The following is a 22169-nucleotide window of genomic DNA, read 5'->3' as shown; positions in this document are numbered from 1 at the left end:
TTCTTGAGGAAAGTTCTGATCAGAGGTATGCTTGGAGGAGTAAAGGTGGAGCATTCACCAGATGTTAAGCATGGTGGTGGTAGCATTACGTTCTCGGGCTGTTCTTCCGCCAGTGGAACTGAACAAAATATGTGGAATCATGAAGAAGGAGCAGAACCATACAATTCTTAAACAGAACAGAATTGAGTGTTCCAGCAGGACAGTGACCCCAAACACTCTTCAAAGCTGGGTAAGAATAGATAAAATGTGATCCTTAAGTGTTTGGAGCCCCAAAATATTGCGGAGCATGCTTAAAAGTCAGTTCAGTGCCAGGAAACCAACTGGTTTAATTAAACAGCATCAATTGTGCAAAGAAGAGAGGTCACCTATCCAATGAGAATTCTGCCAGAAGCTTTTTAATGATGACCAAAAGCATCTGCTAAAGAAGAAATTCAACCAATTATTAGGTGTGCTGGAGGTAGTACAAATTTAACCCCATGCTCTAAATTCTTGCATTTCTTATTTATCTAATAAACATGCATGTTGTACGGTACAATCATTCTGCCCTTCAAATTACTTCTTTCTATCTAATCTTTAGGAGTTTGTTGAGCTGAAAATGAAAAAGAAAATTGCAACTAATAAAAGCGTATTTAAAAAACAACAAATCAATATCAAATGGAACTGACATTTCTGTTAAGGTTAGGTAATTAATAAAAATTTGATCCACACTAAACACCTTGTGAACATCAACTTTCACGCTTTCTAACTCCACGGTCGTTCCTGATGTTCATTTCTTACTACACAGTAAAGCAACACTGAAAGCGTTTATCCAAAACACACAATAATCTCCTCTGAACAGTTGATATTGAGATGTTTATCTGCTCCTACTGCTCTGTTAAGCTTCATAACGGCTCTAATCTGAGCTGCTGGTTGTTAATTGGTGATTTCTGAGGCTGGTGACTCTAAATGAACTTCTCCTCTGCAGCAGAGCTCAGTGTTGGTCTTGTTCTCCTGGGAAGGTCCATTGTTGCACGAACTGTTCCAGAACAGCTGAACTTCATATCTTAGAATAACAACTGTTATTGTTGTTACTTAATTATCCAATTCCATTTGTTATTTCATAGTTTTGAAAAAATACTGTTTTACTTTAGAAGAATTATAAAAAAATAAAGCACAAAAACCCGAACATTGAATTAGAAGGTGTTTTTATTCAATGTTCCATTCTAGATTTATTTTTTTTAACTGGATGTTCAGCATGGAACATGCAAACTCCACACATGCAGGCTTGAGGTGGGAATCAAACCTGGAACTGTGAAGGTTAGAAGCTCTGTACAGGACACTCAAGTTCTTCCACTCCAATGCACACTTAACACACCATGTCTTCATGGAGCCGACTTTGTGGATCTCACAGGGGCGTCGACCTGCTGGATAAGTGTTTGGCCTGTTTAGTTCCACTGAAGGGGAATCTGTAATGTTACAGCACACAGAGACATTCTGTACAGCTGTGGTTGTGGTAACAGTTTGGGGAAGAAATACACATGGGGGTGATAGCCCGGGGTGCACATACTTTTGCTTATATAGTGAATATTTCTTCAAATATTTACTTAATTTTTGAGAAAACATGAAAGTATTTTAATATCATGAATGTAATCTCTGTATCTCTACAATCGGCTTATTTATTGATCTGTACTCGACATTTCAGTCCCTCACCACGGGTTTTTTCGAGCTCGAATCAGGACGTCAGTGCGATTTGAGAACCAAATGGCTGTGGTTGCACCGCAGACAGCTTCCCTTTTTCCAAGCCATTTTTAGCACTAAACCCTAACGTCACACTCAGACCACGGACCTTTATCCAGAACCTAGCTGATAGGAAAGACCTGGACGTGCACATTCTCACATCCACACACAAACCAATACACACACATCCCCTGAGAGATAACACGCATCTAAAGGTCATCTTTACTTCCCAGTTAGAATGGTTGAACAAACAGGATTTTATAACAAAAGGGATGAACTTCCTTAGAGATGGTCTGTCGCATCATAGCGCGTTGCGTTCTCAAATCGCACTGACGTCCTGATTCGGTAGAGGAAACGAGCAGCCGAATAAAGGTCAGGGTTTATTTTAGTGACATCTCCGAGTTTCAGTCACTTGATGGTGAAGTTCTCTTTTCAGAACCTGAGAGGACATCAGGGCTTACTTCAAGCAGAATTAGACACACCATTAAAACTAGGAAGGGCTTTACAGAAGAGATGGTTGCTAAGCAGCTGGCACTAGCCCTTGATCGATCAGGCAGTTATGATGGATCAAATTAACCGGAGATGTAAAATGATGCATCAGGAAGCAAACCATCTGTTAAGTGATGATGCTTTGATCTCGGCGTGTTAGTGTTAGGATTAGGTGTTTATTTAAAGTGTCACCAGCATCATGAAGAAGACCTTTAATCGAAATCATAGAAATTTCAACAAAGCCGAGTTCCTTTACACAAGTCGTTCTCTTGTAGAAAAGGGAAAAACCAGGCTTTCAGATCCAAGTGTAAACCTTGTGGCAGAAGGAAGAACGTTTCTCCCTTTCGCAACGTCCTGACCCCTGTAACCAAGTCTTACTGTGTAATTGTGAGGTACAGTATACACATGGGCACGGATGGGTTCCTGCTCAGAGAAGCATTTTGGTATCCAAAGCCGAGCACAAACAAAATGCAGGCCAGGAGCAGCCATGTGGATGGGGACGAGGAGATATTTACCTGAGTGGATTATCACGTCAGCTTGAAATAGTATTCATGAAGGTTTAGACCTGTGATTATCCAAGGTTGGTCTGGAATTAAAGCGAGGAGAAAAGCTTACGACACACATGACAGTAAAGCCACCGGGAACAGGCGTCCTGCAGAGCTTTCATGGTAACCTGATAATATTTATAAAATAATAATTAAAAAAAACCCTTACATGTTCTAGCCTGTGTCTTAGATTTCCTAATCGTGCCTGTCACAGTGACTGTGTCGAATCTTCTGACACCTGATAAAGAACAGAACTGCAAAGCCATGGATTCTGCACATGACTCTTCTTCATGAAACAGAAACTGTTAGAATGAGTCACACTTACAGCGATCTAATTCTGACTAGTGGAAGTGAGGCTTTTGTCCTCATTCTGAAAAAAAAAAAACAGCTTCCTCTTTGGGAATGTAAATGTTAATGCCCAATATAAAGTGAGGTTTCAAGGTCAAATTTTCATGAGCGTCTGACCAAAAACCCCTCATCGTGTTTTGCTTTTTGCTTTAATATCAAAATCTTGGCCATGCTGGGTGTCTTTCAGGACTGGTCAGATGATCAGCCTCCATTCACACAAGCCACAGGCAAACATCGACGACAGCATTAACATTCGACACGACACGGCTTTGGAAACACAAGATTGTATTTAAGTCAGGCTGCGGGAATAGTGGCACTCATACTGTATAGGATGCTTTAAATTCAAACAGACACACACTTTTCAAACCTGTTAATGCAAAGTTAAAACCATTTATGTAAAATCAAAAATTACAAATATAAAAAAAAGAACATCTTGCATCTAAAATACATCAACGTAGTCCAGTTTTTCTGACAAATATCGATAAATAGAAACATTTGAAGCAAATTTGGATAACACTCGAACCTGAACACACACAAGATTACAATTAAATACAAAAAAAGATTTAAATTGCACTCCATTTTTACTGTACATTCATAACCGACATTCCTTATTTTTTTTTTACAGCTTCAGTAAAAACAGTCCATTATCAGAAAAGCACAAAAAGGACACAAAAATATTTTCTTCTCCCGTCTCATGTAGCGTAGCCAACAAAAAGAGAAAAATTCCAGATCTGATCCCACCCGAATCCGTTGTTGCATTTTTATGCCCAAAGACTATGTACAGCTAAGTTAAATAAGTCTTTTCCTTGTCTGTCCTTCGCGTGACCTTCAGGCCCGGCATCGCGTCGTGCCACTTCAGTCATTATACGGTTTGGCTTTGAAGCACGATGCGTCTCGGAGTGCGCCGGTGAGGAGCTTTTCGTACGGTCGCAGTGCGGAGGTGTTAATGACACGACTGATGCGCTTGATTGCGCGCAGCAGGGTCTTCGGCGCGTTCTGAGAGCGCAGCTGCCGTGCGCTGTGGCTCAGAGCTTTGGCCAGGTCCCAGCCGGCGTTCCGGCTCTTCCAGAGGTGCAGTAACTGCGCAACATGGCGGTGCGTGGGGCAGGAGAGCGCCAGCGCCCGTACAGCCTCCTCGTTCACCTTCTCGCCGGGCAGACTGTCCATCAGCACCATCAGGTCCTCCAGCGTCACGTTCTTCAGACCGGCACACCGAGACACCTTCCTCTCACAGTGGTTCAGACCTGGAGGGGAAGACAACACGTCTATATTACGGAACAAATCAACACTTGTCTTCTTACGAGTTACAATCACAATTTTGAATTAATTAAAGAACAGAGTTTTTTAAGGAACCGAGGAACGTCCTGAAGATGTCGAAACACACTTTGTCTTTACATCTGGCTTTTTACAAAAGTATAATAATTTTAGTACACATATAATAATATAATAACACACACACACATACACACACACACACACACACACACTTGTGCTACCTCAGCCTTTCTACATTGTGATATTTATTTGCTCCTTTGCTTTCAGCAGGTTTTGTGGGTTTGGATTTGGTACCTGGGAATGGCCTTGAGTGAAGATACTCAGCGTTATATATCCATCTGTCTGTGCCTCAAATCCAACCAAATAATAATAATAATAATAAAAAAAAAAACCCTATTCATATTCAAGAGATTTTTGGTTGCTCAGCTGTAAATTGAAGCGACAGTCCCTACGGCCGAAAAATTCATTTTCATTCCAGACTTGAGCAAGACGATCTCTTCAAGCAAATCCAGAAAGCCACAAATTTTATCTCCTGTTGCAAACATTTTCATTTTTTCTCCCCCTAATATTCCACGTCTTTCACATTTAATTAAGTGAATGTGAGTGATTTCATTTCTTGGGACTCTCTGGTCATCGCCACATCCTTCCTCAAATCGAGTTTCAGATCCAGGGCGAAGAATCGATTTCATAATTTGCATACGTGCGGACCAGGGAACATAATCAACTCAGAAGGGATCCGAATATTCCTCAGGGCTGGTCCCGAGGTGAGCCGGTGTCAAAGGGTACTCTTTGACCAGCACTGACACTCTCTGGCGCACTTGGTTTACACAGTTTACAAAATGTGGTTGTGACTCAGATCACGCTAATCCTCGTCAATCCTCCAAAAATGTCTTCTCCAGGGTAAAGGGAAAATCTGTCACTGATAAATCATTCACTTTCCACTTTAACTGCTAATCCTTTCACGAACGCATCATTCATCGGTTTACGGAAAAAAGAAAAAATGCTCATTTCTTGTGCAACATTCCCAGAAACCCTGCTGGGTTTAATTTAAGACACCGGACCAGAGCTTACTGATCAGCAACCTCCACCTACATTAGAAGCCTTCAACAAACCAAGTGAGTTTAAACTGTCTCCTGTGTCCATGGCAAAGATTTCAAAAAAGCTATAAAGAAAACCCATCAGAGCGAGTCGAACCTTGTATAACGCTGTGGAGCTTCCCCTGGTCCTTGTTCTGCTCTCTCCAAAGCCGCAGGAGATACAGGGCCTGCTGCTCGGGGCTGCACTTCTTCTTCAGCGGTTCCATGCTTCTCTTGTCCACTTTACGGCCAGGAAGGCTCTCCAGCAGGAGATCCACCGAGGCGAGAGGAGGCGATAACAGGAACTGGAACATGGCCTCTTCACACAGGGTGATGTCTACAGAGAGAGAAAGAAGCATGAGCATCGGTGCTGGTTGATGTTGACATTTTCCGATTCCTACAAAAGAAAATCTGATTAAAGGGATAAAAGTCAGGAGCGATTATTCCTACATGGCATTCCCAGCAGAATTCCCGACTCGGTCCAGCATGTTCAGATGAAAACCAGCTGTGCTTGAATACACTCCGTTTCACAGAGTAAGTAAGACTTCTACTGTCCACGCCAATAAACACTCCATCAACACATCCAATTAAAGTCGACACAGGACTTTTTGCTAAGTGAAATTGCGCAGCTGCCAAGTGGAGAACTTTTCTTTCACTGTATGCGTTAAAAAAATTTGTTGTTAACTCCAGCGTGTTGCTATTTTGCTTGGCCGCTGCTCGGTTCTTTCCCATTTTAATGCTCAGAAACGAGCGTGAAGTTGCTGAGATACGAAATCTGCTGTTTTCTAAAAAAAACTATTTGGGTCTGAAAATTGTGTTTCCTGCAATCCAGGTTTGTGCTCACTCTTTACACTGCCTCGCTGAAATCACGGACGAAGCAACGGAAACAACGCTCCTCTTCTGCTGCAGCGTTTCAACAACTACCTCAAATGTCTTTGGGTATTTTATCCATTTATAGTTACATTTAATGTCTACTAAACCACTTGCTTGGTCTTCTCACTTACTTAACACACTTATTCCATCACCAGCCTCTTTTGATTCTCTCGCTTCAGGATAATAAGACTAAAAATAATGTACAAGTTATAACCACAGCTTTATAATAATGTGTTCTTAGTAACCACGCCTCTTCAATAATGTACAAGTTGTAACCACACCTCTTTAATAATGTATTCATAGACACGCCTCTTTTATAATATATAAGGTATAACCACAGCTTTGTAATAATGTGTTCATAGTAACTACAGTACGTCTCTTTAATCATATATAAGTTGTAATAATGTGGTCATAGTAACCACGCCTCTTTAATAATGTGCAAGTTGTAACCACACCTCTTTAACGATGTATTCATTGTAACCACACCTCTTTAATAATTTATTCATAGACACGCTTCTTTCATAATTTGATAAGTTGTAACCACACCTTTGTAATGATGTGTTCATAGTAACCACACCCCTTTAACAATGTATTTATTGTAACCACACCTCTTTAATAATGTTTTCATAGACACGCCTCTTTTATATTATATAAGTTGTAACCACACCTTTGTAATAATGTGTTTATAGTAACCACACCTCTTTAATAATGTATTCATACACACTTCTCTTTAATGAGATGTAAGTTGTAATAATGTGTTTATAGTAACTACGCCTCTTTAATAATGTATAAGTTGTAACCACACCCTCACAAATTGTAACTCCACCCCTTATTTTGCACCAGTGTTCAAAAGAACAAACAAAGCATGTAACGGTTTGGGGATAATTTTTTTTTTTAGCGTATTTTACTTTTTCATATTTTCTTGTTGTTTTTATATTTTGCTTTCTGTTTTTTTAATCTCATTTATTACTGGATCATTTGAGACGATCGGCTTTATAAACCTGAACCCTGAGAGGAATGTTTACTAAATCAGAACAGACAGCTTACATAAAAGCACTTGCAACTGGAGAAGATTGTTCCACTCTGTAATACATACACTCTGGCTTAGTGCAGTCACATACACACACACACACACACACACACACACACACACTTCAGCTGGATCAATCAGCAGCATCTAGTGTGCAATGGAAACCAGAGCCCACCATTTCCCAGGGGTCCCTCTGTAACTACTGAGTCACTGGGTGCTAAACGCCAAACCCTAGCTGCTTTTTAGATGAAGGACATGGAGATCCACGATGGATGCAGCCGACGGAGCACAGAACCGCCTGTGTGTTCCAAATAACAGCACTTTAATGCATCTTGTTTGAATAAATGCTTTGTGCATGTAATCACTCCGGTATTCAGAGTGACCGTGCGACGGGTCGCCGAGAGACTTAATGCCGGGTCACTACGAGGTTCTTTGGCTCCATCTTTGGTGGAATCTTCTCTCTTGTGCTGGAGTTTTTGATCCTCGCTCTGAGTTGCGGTCTTAGAAATTGGGAATTAGGTCCTAGAAAATTCCACCAGTTACTCTATCCATCAGATTTTGGCTTTTAAGCTAAATTATAAAGGCATATTCCGATTGTTGGATTGGATTAGACTGCAGAGCCAGCTGGAGCTCTTTACAACGCTGGACCAGAGTAATGTCCTCCAGGCAAACCGCTATTCTGTAGGAACTATTTAATAACGCTGGATTCTACATGGATTTAAAGCACTTGTGGGTTTATCCTATAGATTATCCAAGGAACCTTGGAAAAAATATAGCCAGTTCTTGAACTGAAGAACAAAAACATTAAATGTTTGTTAAAAGTGTGTGGATGCTTTTCCTAAATTAAAAAACAAACAAACAAACAAAAACTCATGTGGTTCTAGGGATGGATAAAAGTTTTATCCACTTTTATCCACAGAGAGCAAATCTAGAACATCTAGGGCCTTCTTGTTTGCCCCTTTGGTAACATTCTTACAGGTTCTATGCTGTACAATCCAACAACAGGCGGTTCTTTAGTAAAAGATAATCTATGTTTGACTAACAACCATTAACTGGACCTTTACATAGCTTTGGTTGAATCCCACACACTGGTGAGAACACCTTTAGGGTTTCTAAAGGTTTAGGTGCTTCCTTTAAGAAGATTGTGTTTAGATGGTTCATTGGATGAGTAAAGATTTTTGCTATCCAAAAAAGGACAAGATAAAAAGCACTTAATGTGCATTTAAAGTGGGGACAAACAAAGAACCCATAATAGCTGAATTGTCAGTATGGAAAAATGGGTTTCATTAAAGCATTTCAGCATTTTGTTGTGGAGTTCTTTAGCTAACCTTTAAAGGTTCTTCTTTTCTGTAGTATGAAGAGTTCCAAGTGGAGTTAAAGGCTTAAACGAGTTCCAAGTAGAACCTTATTTTAGTAAGCTAAAGCCTTCCACAACGTTTTTCTTTAAATATTTGAATAATGAAGGTTCTTGGTTTGTAAAATGAAACGGAGAACTGAGGAACACATTGGGGTTTTGTCCTTTTTTATTTTTACATTCATTATGGTTTCTTTGGAGTAAGTAAATTCTACAGTACGAAGGTCTACTGAAGACCTTTTTTAGGGAGTGGCCCTCGAGGGACAACTTAAGACCAGGTAACCGTTTGAATGTTTGATGTCTGTCAGTGTGAATAAAGGCGGCTGGGTGTGGAGGTAATCCCCTCCAACTGGTGATAACGAAGCGAACGGTAAAGGCTAAAGAAGCAGCGCTCAGCGCTAAAGCTGACTCGCTCTGTAGTTTTGCAAGTGAGTGTAAGATCGGGTTACTGTTGGTCAGGTCGGTCATCTCTCAGCCTGGAGGTCCGGAGAAGATCTCTCACACAGCGTGAGTCAGCGTGAGGATCACGTGTGTGAGGATGAACAGTGCATAACGAGAGCGGCGAGAAAGGGAAAGTGCAATGCCCACATCCCTTTACCATGAACAATAACCTCAAGAACGGTTCCGCGCTCTGACTCAGCTTCCTTTTTAAACTGTCGAGGATATAAACAGTTCCTAGCGGCGCCAGCGGGCCTCGCGCTAGAGCGCTGAATAAACGCGAAACACCGAGGCCGCTGCTGCGGGAGCGAAAATAAATCGTCTTAAATAAATAACTAAAGGAGGAAAGAACAATTCAGTGATGGAATGAAGAAATAAATATTGCCTAGTGCTCAGAGTCGCTGAGGTTCTCCGGGGTTTCACGTCTGACTCCTGTCTCATGACCTCGCCGTGTTTTTAGACTGACTATATAAGTTCTCACTCCCCTGAGTGAGTTATGAGTGCGTAAGTATTCACCCCTACACCAGTCCTGGTGCAAGCAGTTACCATCATGTCACATGGTTAGGTGAATAGAGCAGACCCTTCAGCAGTTTATGTGTCACGTGATGACTGAGGAGTGAGCAACACGTATCCATTCTGGAGAACATTCTGGAAAAATACTGTACCAACCTGCGTTTATCATTAAAATAAGTTACAACCTTAAGAATAAAAGAGGAGTGTGATTCTGAACCAGGAGGACGAGGGGGCGGGGAACTCAGGACGTACTGTAGTGCGCTTAGTCCTCATGATGTCTCAATTAGGCTCACTTCTGCTTAATGGAAAAGTTTAAGGTGGAAGGGTGTGTGTGTGTGTGTGTTTGTGTGTGAATACTTATACACACCCCACTGTTTTATTTGAGTTTAACGTCAGATCGAAACTGCAGGACATCAGACTGTTTTAATGACGCATGAGATAATCACTTATATAACAACACCAACACAAGGAGAGTCTGTCTGTCTGTCTGTCTGTCTGTCTGTCCGTCTGTCTCTCTCTCTCTGTATGTCTGTATGTTTGTTTTTATGTCTGTCTGTCTCTCTTTGTCTTTTTTCTCTTTCTGGATCTCACTCTGTGTGTCTCTTTCTGTGTATCTGTCTGCGTCTTTTTTCTTTCTGTCTGCCTTTCTGTTCATATCTTTCTGTCTCTGTCTCTGTCTGTCAGTCCTCAGATACACAGAAGCTAACATTGAGTTGCTAATTATAATAAATACTGTATGTTTGTGTCTGTGATATTATGTGTTTCTGTTCGATGCTGAATGACTAATATACAGGTGTGTGTGTGTGAGTGTGTGTGTGTGTGTGTGCTTACCGGCGTGGCAATCGGTGTGTTTGCGAGTACAGTCGATGGCGGGGTCTCTGTCACACACCGCGTCCTGAGTGGCAGTGCCGGGGTTCCGTGTCTTCATGCCCAGCCGTGAGCAGTCTACGTGAGGAACGCAGGACTCGGTGGCCGACGCCACGCTGGAGAAAAAGCCCCGTGGACACTTCTCACACACCGTGTCACTCTCGGGGGAACCTGTAACACACACACACACACACACGCACACACACACATCAGCATTTTCACTGCTCATGTAAACAGGGGTGGATTCGTGACTCTAACGCTTCTTGAACACATGCTGGAGCGGGTGTGGAACTTTCCGCAGTGTGTTATTAACCCCGTGGAGTCTAAAATGCAAATAATCTCCAGCCAGTTATCTAAACGGCTCAGCGGCGGCAGCAGGTGGGTCGGGAACGCCACTTCCCCTTTTCCACCAAATCAGATCAAACAGGCTTTGTGTGGTCAGATAAATCCTTACACAGCTTCAGGGAACCAGCGGTGGATCATTAACACCTGTCTGTGTGTGTGTGTGTGTGTGTGTTTGTGTGTGTGTGTGTGTGTGCATCTACAGCACGGCTGAGAAGAAAACACCTGAGCTCAGGATGAAGAGCAAAAACACGGCTGAAACGAAAAAAGGAGGAATTAAAGGGAGACTGGGCAGGAGGACACGTTTAATAAACCTCACAAACAAACACAAAACAAATAAAAGACAACTACTATGTTGATGAATAATATTATTATTATTATTATTGATAATAATTATTATTGATGGATATAATATAGGAACATTTTTCTATTTTAAATACATTTATATAAATAATCATATATTATTATCTATATAATTTTAAATGTGCAAAAAAGGAAATATTGGATTATATGTTTAGAAAATGCTTCAAAACTTGAAATAACATATTTTAGAAACAAAAACATGCTGTATATAAACAGCTCTTTGTAAATTTCTCCACAGCTAGCAGCCCAACGAAAATAAGAACTGATGTCCTGCTGGAGATCTCTAATAGTTTTTTTTTTTGTTGTGAATATGGTGTGTATTGTGTAAGTCATGTTTGTGTTTTGGGGTTCTGCATTAAGAGTTCTTTGTCGCCATCTGATGGTGTGGAAGGAGATAGAACTTCACACAGAATGAGAATTAAACATCTAATTAACATGCAGTCTTTGAGGAGGAGGAGGAGAAAGAAGAGGTTGAGGACGATGATGAGGAGGAGGAAGAGGAGAAAGAGAAAGAAGAGGTTGAGGATGATGATGAGGAGGAGGGGAAAGAAGATGACGGGGAGGATGATGAGGAGGAGGAAAAGAATGATAATAATAATGCTGTTAAAGTAGGAGGAGCAGGAAGAGGAGGAATATGATGATGATGATGAGAAGGATGGTGAGAATGATCAAAAGGAGAAGGAGAAACAAAAGCAGTTGGAGAAGAAAAAGTAGGAGGGGAAGAAGAACGATGATGATTATCATTATGATGATGATGATGAAGAACAGGAAGAGAAAAATTTCTGAAAACAAAAGAAAATAAAAAATCCCACAAATATATTTAGCAATACAGTGAGACCTCGGATTGCGAGTAACATGGTTTGTGAGTGTTTCGCAAGACGAGCAAAGACTTTTATAAATTTTAACTTGAAAAACGAGCAAGTCTTGGTTTACGAGCACCGAGTATCATGTATCACGCATGCACTTCTTATTTTGACACTGAGCATCACGTTATCACAACTAAAGGAACGGTTTTTCTCTCTCTTGCGCTGCGGAATTGTGGGTAATCATCTCCCCTGCTGGGGCTTAGTGCGCGTTCTCTTACTGGTATAATCAACTTCCGTGCATGCTAGTACTGTTTACTATAACACTGTGACCACGTGTGCGTGTAAAACATATTTTATTTTGTGTTTGTAATTGTGTGTGTACAGTGGGCATGTACTGTTTCTTACAACACACGTGTGTGCGCGCGTGTAAAGCAAAAAAAAGTCTCATTAGAGGTTGAAAATCTATTTTCTTCCTCTCTGTCGTTAAGTGTGTGCGCTATGTGCGTTACGCTCTCTCTTTCTCGCCTTTACAGTGTAACACACACACACACACACACACACACAAATACACTAAAGCCGTGAGAGAGAGAATGTGTGAACCGGCACGATGTCAAATTACGCGTGCGCACAAACATAACGCACACACTCCGCAGCGCAAAAAGAGAAACGCACACACAGACACAGTGCATAAACGGAAACACTTATCTGTCTGGATTTATTTTGACTTTTTTTTAAAGGTCAAGTGCAGATTAATTTGTTTTATTTTTACTTTATATTTTGTGTTAATTATTTTATGTATTTATTTTTTTGGTCTGTGAAACAATTTAATTTGAATTTCCATAATTTCCTATGGAAAAATTTTATTTTGTTCACGAGTGTTTTGGAACAAATTATGCCCGTAATCCAAGGTTCCACTGTATCAGGACAACTTGCAAACCTAAGCTCTCCCCTCCTCTTTTCGCCCTGAAGGTAGTGAAGGTGGGAAGGTTTGGGCGCAGTGTTGTCATGTTGTCGTGTTGTTGTGGGTGTGGAAGTGTCTCGATGTGTTGGTGTGTGGGTCTGGGCGTCTTGGTGGCTGGATGTGGGGGTGTGATGGTGTCTGGGTGGGAGTGTCTGAATGTGTTTGGGATCTGGGTGTGGGGGTGTTTGGGTGTGGGGGTATCTGAGTGTGGTGGTGGCGTCTGGGTGTCTGAATGTCGTGGTGTGGGCGTGTCTGAGTATGGTGGTGTGGTAATATCTGGGTGTGAGGGTGTTTGCGTGTGTGGATGTCTGGGTGTAGTGGTGTTTGAGTGTGGGGGCGTTTGGATGTGGTAGTGTCTGGCTGTGGGGGTTTCTGGGTGTTGGGGTGTCTGGGTGTGATAGTATTTGGGTGTGATGATGTAACAGCACAAGTCAAGTGGGTCTATTTCTTTTAATAAAAAGAACACCGCCTACTTTTTTCCATTAATTCTACATATAAATTTGTGGAAGTTTGTTCCTAAAATCACAAAATGTAAACTTCTCTGGAAACTTCAACTTCCAGCTTTACCTTTTGCCTACGCTTTATAAAGACCTTCCCTGTGAATGAGCCATTTCTAGAGTATGAAAACAGTAACAAGTTATAGCGCTTATATAGATATAGATATAAATCTTCACTGCTCTTAAAGTTGCCATTTGAGAAAATTAATCAACCTAATCATCATTATTTGACCAATTAGAATCAGGAGCTAAGACTATAACCTTCTAATAAAAACAGTTCACTCCAGAACCATCTAAGGTTCTTCTTTGAAGGACACCCTCACATCCATTATCCTTGATCTTTGCAACATGAGTTCTGAGTTTTAATAACAAACACTGTAGGGTGATTACTGAGGGGGCTTTGGCAAGCGTTGGAGAACCGTGACAGCGAGCTGGCCCACAGAGCACCAACTGAAAGATGGTCGCTTCTGGCTCTTCCACTAAAGCTGTGATGTTATTAAAGTAAAGAATTTTCCAATATTCTCAGAGTATTCCCGAGCGCTGACATCCTGATGTGACCTTCATGATCACCTTCACCTTCACACTTATTAAAATTAAGCCAGATCTGACCCCTGACCTCGTCGGGTTTCAGTTTTACTAAGAAAAATGCTTCTGCAAAATGGTCAAGAAACATTTCTACACATTTCTTTCCTCATTAAAAATGCTGATTCTATGAATGTTCATGAATATGCAAACGAGAAAAACACCATTCTATAACTTTGCTAACTTGGATAGATTGCACGTTTTAGCACACATCATGGTCTTTCTCTGATCTTTACTCTCGTCATGAGCTCATTTGTAAGCCAGTCCCCTTGAAAAAAAGCACTAGGAAAATTTTTTAAAGGAGAAGTTGATCTCCCTAGCATGCTAATTATGCATCTGTTTATTCAGGGTCACGGTCTCGGACTTCTCAGAGCTCGGTTCCTCTGGCGCTCTTTGAGTTGCATTAAAACTTTCCCGCTTATAAAACATTTTCCATCTCCGCCTTGTTTAGGTCCCGGGCGTCTGGCTCTAAGCCGCTTCATACACTGCTTCACACAGAGTGGTCCGTGTAACTCCCTGACCTTTCCCTTAGCACTGACGTGGTGGTTCTGCTCTCCACATGCGCACGTGGGTTCTCCACTTCTGACGGATGTCGGGTGTAGCCGTGGTTCGAGCGTTCTGAGAGAGAGAGAGCTAGTGATTGGAATCCTATGAGTTGCCAGAGATCTGTCGAATCTGTGGTTTTCATACTTTCAGCTGTGCTTGGATTGCATCAACTGTTTTCTAAATTTGACGATGACTGAACCCTCAAAGGAATTAACACAAGACAAGCAAAGTGAGGACAAAATATTAAAGTGAGGACCCTGATATTTTATAATTTATTCAGTCACAGGTCTGAAAATCACAGCTCACTGACTTAATACATTCATCCTTTTTATTATAAAATCGCGACTCCATAAATTAATGTTTAATAAATAATGTGACAGTGACTCTGTAGAAGAGTTATTAATGACTGTGATATAATTACCGAGTTCGGAGACCCCAAACCCCGGAGGGCAGGTGCTGTGTGGTATACAAAACTCCACGCTGAGGTGGTATCCCTGTACACACTCGCAGAGCCGGTTGTGTGTGGCATTACACTCCCGCTTGATGAACTGTCTCTCCTTGCAGACAGGGGTGCAGTGCTGGCAGCTTTCGCCCCAGTGCCACTGCTCGGCAAATCGCAGCTCGGGGCACGGGGCGCACACGGTGGGCAAGTCCGTCGTGCAGTGACGTTCCACGGCTGTACCCGGGGGGCATTGATCACACAGCAGGAGCTCAGAGGTCACAGGGTCACGGTGTTGATACCTGGGGGTTTCATGGTAAGCCCAGGCGAAGGACACGACAAAGAACTGTGAGAGAAGAAAGAGAGAGAGGATGGTGGAGAGAGGGGGATGTGAAAGAGAAAGAAAAAAAAGTAGAAGTAAAAGTAAAAATCAGTAAGAGGATAAAACTTATTCACAAAAACACTGATAATGTTCTAACACACAAGGTTACTCAGAGGTTTCTGGTCAAAATTTCCTGGTGGGAGATTCCAACTTTGAAACGTTTACTCTCATGGTCCTGTCTGAGAAGAGCACATGGTTTCTCCTGGGCAAAACCCTCTTTTATAGTTCTTTACCTCAAAACTATTTAGGTAACTTTAGGGCAATAAGCTGAAAAGTCCAACATTCTTTGAATCTTTAAGGATCTCACTGCTGTTCTACTAAGGTCCATTTGGAATCCTAAAGGATTCCTACAAGAACAAAAAATTATAAAAGGTTGCTTGAAGATTTCTAAGGGTTTTTTTGGATCATCTCAATGGTGGAACCTTTAAAAGTGCTGCAAAAGTTTTTCTATTAGAAACGATTCCTAAACGAACCCAGATTTAATAAAGGCCAACCTTTTGATCGATCATTGATAATCAACTCTAGTTTCCTCAGAGAGTCGTACTTACAGTAGCTCTACTGAAGACGGAAACCATGTATGAGAAACAAGGTTGATCTCAGATATGAAGTGTTTGATGATGTTAGCACTTGGTTTCCTTAGCACGACCTGCCAGACAGATGTGCAGCCCAGATGTTCTGAGCAGCACATAATCACAGCGGAGTTTCCCCCAAACACTTCACAACTCTGAGCACACTCTGGATTTTGGTCAAATGACCCACACTGGTCACGTCTTGGCTTCTCGGCGGCGTTTAAAAAAAATTTCCAAACAGTCCCCTCGTTAGCCTCGGTGAGGAGAAGAAAGCTACATGTTTAAGATATCCTGTTCTCTATGGAAACACAGAACGTTGTGTTGTTTTGTGGAGCAGGTGCATCAGGTAAATCTGTGAGGAAATCATTAGCACCTGGAATGCCAGACGTATGCTAATCGAACAGCAGAAAAAACGATGAACTTTTAGCCCCTGATGCAGGCTGCCATTTGTCGACATAGGGCACGGGCGCTAAAAACCAAAATTACATGCTAGCTTCGAGCTTCTGACGACTGTAATTACACTGTTCCAGAGATCTGAAGGAAACTCATAACGGACGGCTCTCGTCACGGCTTCAGAGCAGAAACTGTGGAGTCACCAAGTCAGGGTTTGTTTGATCATCTCTTAGTGAGAAGAGACGCAATTTAGAAGCATGGAAACATCCGTCACGTCTCCGCAAGTGCTGAGAAGCTGTTGAGTGACGGTCCTGAGTGATGCGCTCCTCAAATTCTCCACCGAACCGCTCTGCTCTGACTCACGCCATGTTTTAAAAGCAAATCATCACAGTATGAAATTAAATACCAACAGAAATCTCATTAAGGGAGAGTTTGTGCTTGAGGCTTGAGAATCTCAAACGCTGAGATCTGATTGGTTGTTTCTGTTTTAGTTTATATACTGTACTATTAAACACTTGAGCAGAAGTAAATCACTAGATTGTCTGAAAAGCTTTTATACATACATTCTGTTTCGTTCTAAACCATTAGCCATGTCTAATCTAGGTCTAGATCTGGCAGAGTTCCTCATCCTGACCATGGGTATGGCTTTTAAGCTGCGTTTTAACAACGAAAAAACTTCCAAACCATCCCCTCGTTAATCTCAGTGATAAGAATATTTAACATGTTTAAGATATCCTGTTCTCTTTAAGCACTCTTTATTTGTTAATGTAAAAGTCTGGGACCTTGTGGTCTGGGATAGCTTAGTGGTTAAGGCATCGGACCAAATGCACAAATGTAAAGGTTCAGAAAGCACCCAGAGAAACCTTACACGTAGGAGAAACCCATATCTCTTCAAACATCAAAACAGAAACTGCAATGCCGCTAAAAAACAAACAAACAAAAACACTTGAACTTTGCGTGAACCCACTTAAACTGTGTGTGTGAGGCGTAATAACATTAGGGCAAACAGAAGATCCTGAAATGTTTGCTGTAATGTTCTAGAACCAGGAACATAACAGTGAGCGACCAGGTGAAAGTGTACAAGCAGGGTCTTTTATCATTCTTGTACTGTATTTGTTGTGAAACGCATTGCATAAAGCAGAGGTTCTCAACCTTTTGGAACTAAAGCCCCCCCCAAACCTCCTCTATCATGTGCCTCTGCCCCCCTCCACCCCATACACCACCTTATAAATCCTTTAATAGATAGATAAATAGATAGATAGATAGATAGATTTTTTTCCTTTTTTTTCTTATACAGTACTATTCTTAGCTTTTATAATTTTCAAAATAACTATTATGAGTTTTAAAAAACTATAAATAGACAGACAGACAAATGGATGTTTTTTTATTACTTTTGGTATTTACTTTTTTATACTTAACTTTTATGATTTAAATAAGTCAGTTTTTAAATAAGACAGTTATGGAATATGTTATCAAAATTGTAACTATTGTAACTAGTAAGAGAACTTAAAGTAGTATCAGTTGTAACGTATAAACGCTAAATAACGTGTAATTTTTTAAATAAGTGTGAAGTATGCTGCATTTAATTCGTTTGATGCATTCTACAAGCATTCGCATCATATCCGCCCTAAATAATAATTAGTAGGCAGATATTATACGAATTAAGACGCAGGGTGCGTCAATGCGTCTGAGCCATGACACCGTTAAAGAAATCAGTGGGACACCTGCGCTTGCTTATTTTTACAAAGAAGCACAATTCGCGGTTCAATCAGCGCAAGCCTCAACTGCTCCGCCATGTCAACTGGAAGGTCTTTTGCTGGGCAGGTAAAGGGACAAATGGACTGAAATCCTCAGCGAAATAACGGCCGAATTGTTGTTTTAGTCCCTCGACCAGCTGAGCGACTGTATCAATCAAAGGAGAGATATTCATCCCAGTCTCTTGCACACATTCAGCAAAGTTGGGAAACATGTCAACATGTTTATTAATCAGACGATCACGTGAAAGGTGAAATGCAATAAAATACACCCAGTGCCCAAATAATGCATTGTCTCTGTTTTTCCTTGAGAACAATATCCGCCCCCTTCCGATCTTTTCCACGCCCCCCCTGTTGAGAACCACTGGCATAAAGGAAACATGGTTTATCTGGCATATGGAAGGAGTCTCCAGTTTCAGCACTTTACAACAGGCAGTGGTGAAGCTGTATCAGTAGATTTGATATGGTGTAAAGCCCTCTGGGATGTGGTGTGTCGGGGAGGTACTGTAACAGGGATGCCGCTGGTGTTTATGATCTACACGAGGGAAAGTGAGATTCGTCTTAAATTCCTCTCCCCTGTGTTTAATGCTTTAAGCTCCAGTATTCGTGGCGGCGTTTATTGTCGCTCTTATCTCTACCCGCAGCCTTTATAGACTTTCAGGCATTTTGCATGAATCGTTCCAAAGCGTCTGTTTATCATCTGAGACAACGAGCACTCGCTGTCTGACTCCTGCACAAAAGAGGAAGTCGTTGCTCTGTACTTCCTTTCAGGCATATTTGTTCTTTTTTTTCCAAGCTTATATCTTGTTTGATTCGAGGTTAGAAGTGTAATGTATTTATTTAAAGGCTTCTCTTTCTTTATCAATGCTGGAGGGCTGCAATAACAGAACAGAAAGGGAGAAAGAGACACAACAGAGGACAGAAGTTTGGGGAAGTTGATTCATTTTCACCTGCTCCAGATAACGAGCTGATAACAATCCGTGCACGTTACACACACACACACACACACACACACACACACATACACATACATAATCTGCCCATGCGCACACTTCTCCTTCTCTCTCTCTCTCTCTCTCTCTCTCTCACACACACACACACACACACACACACACACACACACACCTGTATGGAGAAGCTTCTATCAAGTGGAAAATCACGCTGGATCTGGATTGTCCCTCTGTTATCTGATAGCCATCAACACAAGGACACATGCAAATAAAGCATGCAAAACACAACAGAGAGCGGCGCGTCACCATCAGCACAAATAACAAAACACTAAAATAGAAGGAAATGCAAAAAAGTCACTCTGTTCTGGTCTAAAAGACTCTATGATTTGACTCCACAAGACTCCTGTCCAACTCTATAAGACTGTGTGACTCTGTGTTACTCTCCACAAGACTCTGTATGACTATAAGTGACTTTTCGTGACTATTCAGAGACTCTTTTTCACTTTATGCTGCGCCGATTAAATAGCAAGCCTACCTTTGTTTTTTTTTCCATCAGCTAGAGAGTCACGTCATTACGACACTGTAAGTCTTAATTCACTTTAAAAGCAATGCTAGCGGTCATGCTAGCAACAAAAAAATTATCGAAATGCTAGCACCAAGCATTACAACAACAATGGCAAACTTCCGCATGGCTTTTTGAGCAATTCTCCTGGCCTTATCATTACTAGAAAGCATTTGAGAAATGTTTAAATACGTGCTTCTTTGATCTAGCCCAGTAAAGTGTCGGTGCCGCCATGGAATTGTTTTTTTTTTTTTTTTATGTCAGAGGGCCGGTGCTTTGTCCACTTAAAAACAAAGTGGTTCCAAATTGGGCACCGACTCAGAACTAGCTCCAGAACTGCTTTGGTAGAAAATGAGTAAATGTCACCCTATGTTTTACTCTGTGAGACTCTGTGTCACGCAATGAGACTCTAAGAGACTCTGTATCACTTTGTGAGACACTATACGACTCTGTGTCACTCTATGAGACTCTATGAGACTCTATCACTGTACGAGACTCTAAGAGACTCTGTGTCACTGCACTGTGAGACACTATGAGACTCTGTTCCACTCTTTGAGACTCTATGAGACTCTGTGTCACTCTATGAGACTCTATGAGACTCTGTCACTCTATGAGACTCTAAGAGACTCTGTGTCACTCTATGAGACTCTATGAGACTCTGTTCCACTCTTTGAGACTCTAAGAGACTCTGTGTCACTGCACTGTGAGACACTATGAGACTCTGTTCCACTCTTTGAGACTCTATGAGACTCTGTGTCACTCTATGAGACTCTAAGAAACTCTCTGTCACTCTATGAGACTCTAAGAGACTCTGTGTCACTCTATGAGACTCTAAGAGACTCTGTGTCACTCTACGAGACTACACGAGGGATCACGAGGGACTCTGTATCACTTTGTAAGACTCTGTAAGACTCTATGAAACTCTGTGTCACTCTATAAGACGCTATGAGACTTTACGAGACTCTATGTGACTCTACGAGACTCTGTATTACGTTGTGAGACTCTGTAAGACTCTATGAGACTCTATGAGACTCTGTATTACGTTGTGAGACTCTGTAAGACTCTATGAGACTCTATGAGACTCTGTGACTCTGAGAAAATCCTTGTTACTCCATGAGACTCTTTGTGACTCATTGAGACTCTATGAGACTCCTGTGAGGTTCTATAAAACTCCATGTCACTCTGTGGTACCTCATTTACCGATGTGACTCCATGTGGTTTACATAGAGAAAACGTTATACCAGCCTATGTAACTTTGTGGTATACTCTACGGGTCCCCATGTCAGTCTATGTGACTCTGTGCAGAGACTCTTTGGTGCTCACTGTGATTCTGTGGTACTCTAGGTGACTCGACAGCACTCTGTGAGATTCTATAGTACTTTATAAAACTCCAGGCTTCAGTACTTTCAGTACTTTTTGGTACTCTGTGGCACTCTATAACATTATAACACAATTATAAGCTTGATCAGAGTGTTTTGCTGCAGTGGCATAAAACAGCATGGGAACAACACCAGTCCATTCTAGAAAGTGTTTACAACGATAACAGCCGGAGGGAACGGGCTTATTTTGTGCCAAACTACAACCCAGTTTCTAACAGCCCTCGTTTAACCACATCTGAATAATTTAGTGTTTTTATAAAACACTCCACAGGCACATGCTTGCATGCCGGGTGTGAGCTGCCGCTGCATGCACGTTGGATTAACAACCAAGAGTGTTAAATTAACACCTAACAACAATTAGAGTGGAATTAACAGTGAATTAACTGTGTGCAGCTCTTCATTAGAAAAAAAAATTAATAAAGATTTTATTACTAGAATGTGTTCAGAAGAGCACTGCACTAATTTAATGCATTAGGTGTTTATTAAATAGATAGATAGATAGATAGATAGATAGATAGATAGATAGATAGATAGATAGATAGATAGATAGATAATTTACTGATCCCGAAGAAATTTCTGGTTTTGGATTGAATAATTAAAAATAAAGTTTAAAACAATTAAACATTTTAGATGCCAATGCAGCCTAAACATTACACTCTGAGTTAATCTATACTGTATGGGTTAATTTTACACTACACAAGTTAACATTACAGGAGTTTATATCACACTAAATAACTCGCAGCACTTTATGAGTTAATCATGACTAATAAAGTTAATGTAAAACTAAATTGCATAATTCAACATTTTATTCAAACACTATAAAATGTATCTTAACACCTTATTGATTATTCATTCAACACTATGAAGTAAATCAGTACTATAGGATCATTTAACACGGTATAGAACACTAAACCTAAGACTGTGAAAATTAATCAAACACCATAAGAACTGATTTAACACTATACAAGTTATTTTGTCACTGTGCAGGTTTAGTCAGCACAACACAATTATTTAATGTCACTCAGCACTGTACCGGTACAGTAAATTCATAAACACTATATGATGTAACCTACAGTAGCAAAAACATGCATAAGTTTAAATTAAAACCTACAAGTTAATT

General features: G+C 41.0%; 1 protein-coding gene across 1 annotated transcript in view; it reads right to left on the bottom strand.

The window, feature by feature from the left end:
• Positions 1-3366: 3366 nt before the first annotated feature.
• LOC128520179 (tumor necrosis factor receptor superfamily member 11B-like) overlaps positions 3367-22169 on the bottom strand; it is a 20801-nt gene continuing 1998 nt past the window's right edge. Inside the window, exons 2-5 of the mRNA XM_053494287.1 lie at positions 15043-15406; positions 10489-10695; positions 5568-5786; positions 3367-4342 (exon numbers count right to left, since the gene is read on the bottom strand). Of these exons, the coding sequence (XP_053350262.1) occupies positions 3954-4342; positions 5568-5786; positions 10489-10695; positions 15043-15406 (1179 nt within the window). The 3' untranslated portion in view covers positions 3367-3953. The remainder of the gene's footprint in view (positions 4343-5567; positions 5787-10488; positions 10696-15042; positions 15407-22169) is intronic.

This window comes from Clarias gariepinus, chromosome 4 (assembly GCF_024256425.1).
Source record: "Clarias gariepinus isolate MV-2021 ecotype Netherlands chromosome 4, CGAR_prim_01v2, whole genome shotgun sequence".
NCBI lineage: Eukaryota > Metazoa > Chordata > Actinopteri > Siluriformes > Clariidae > Clarias > Clarias gariepinus.
The sequence above is the reverse complement of the archived record's forward strand: the minus strand, read 5'-3'. Positions and strand labels throughout refer to the sequence as shown.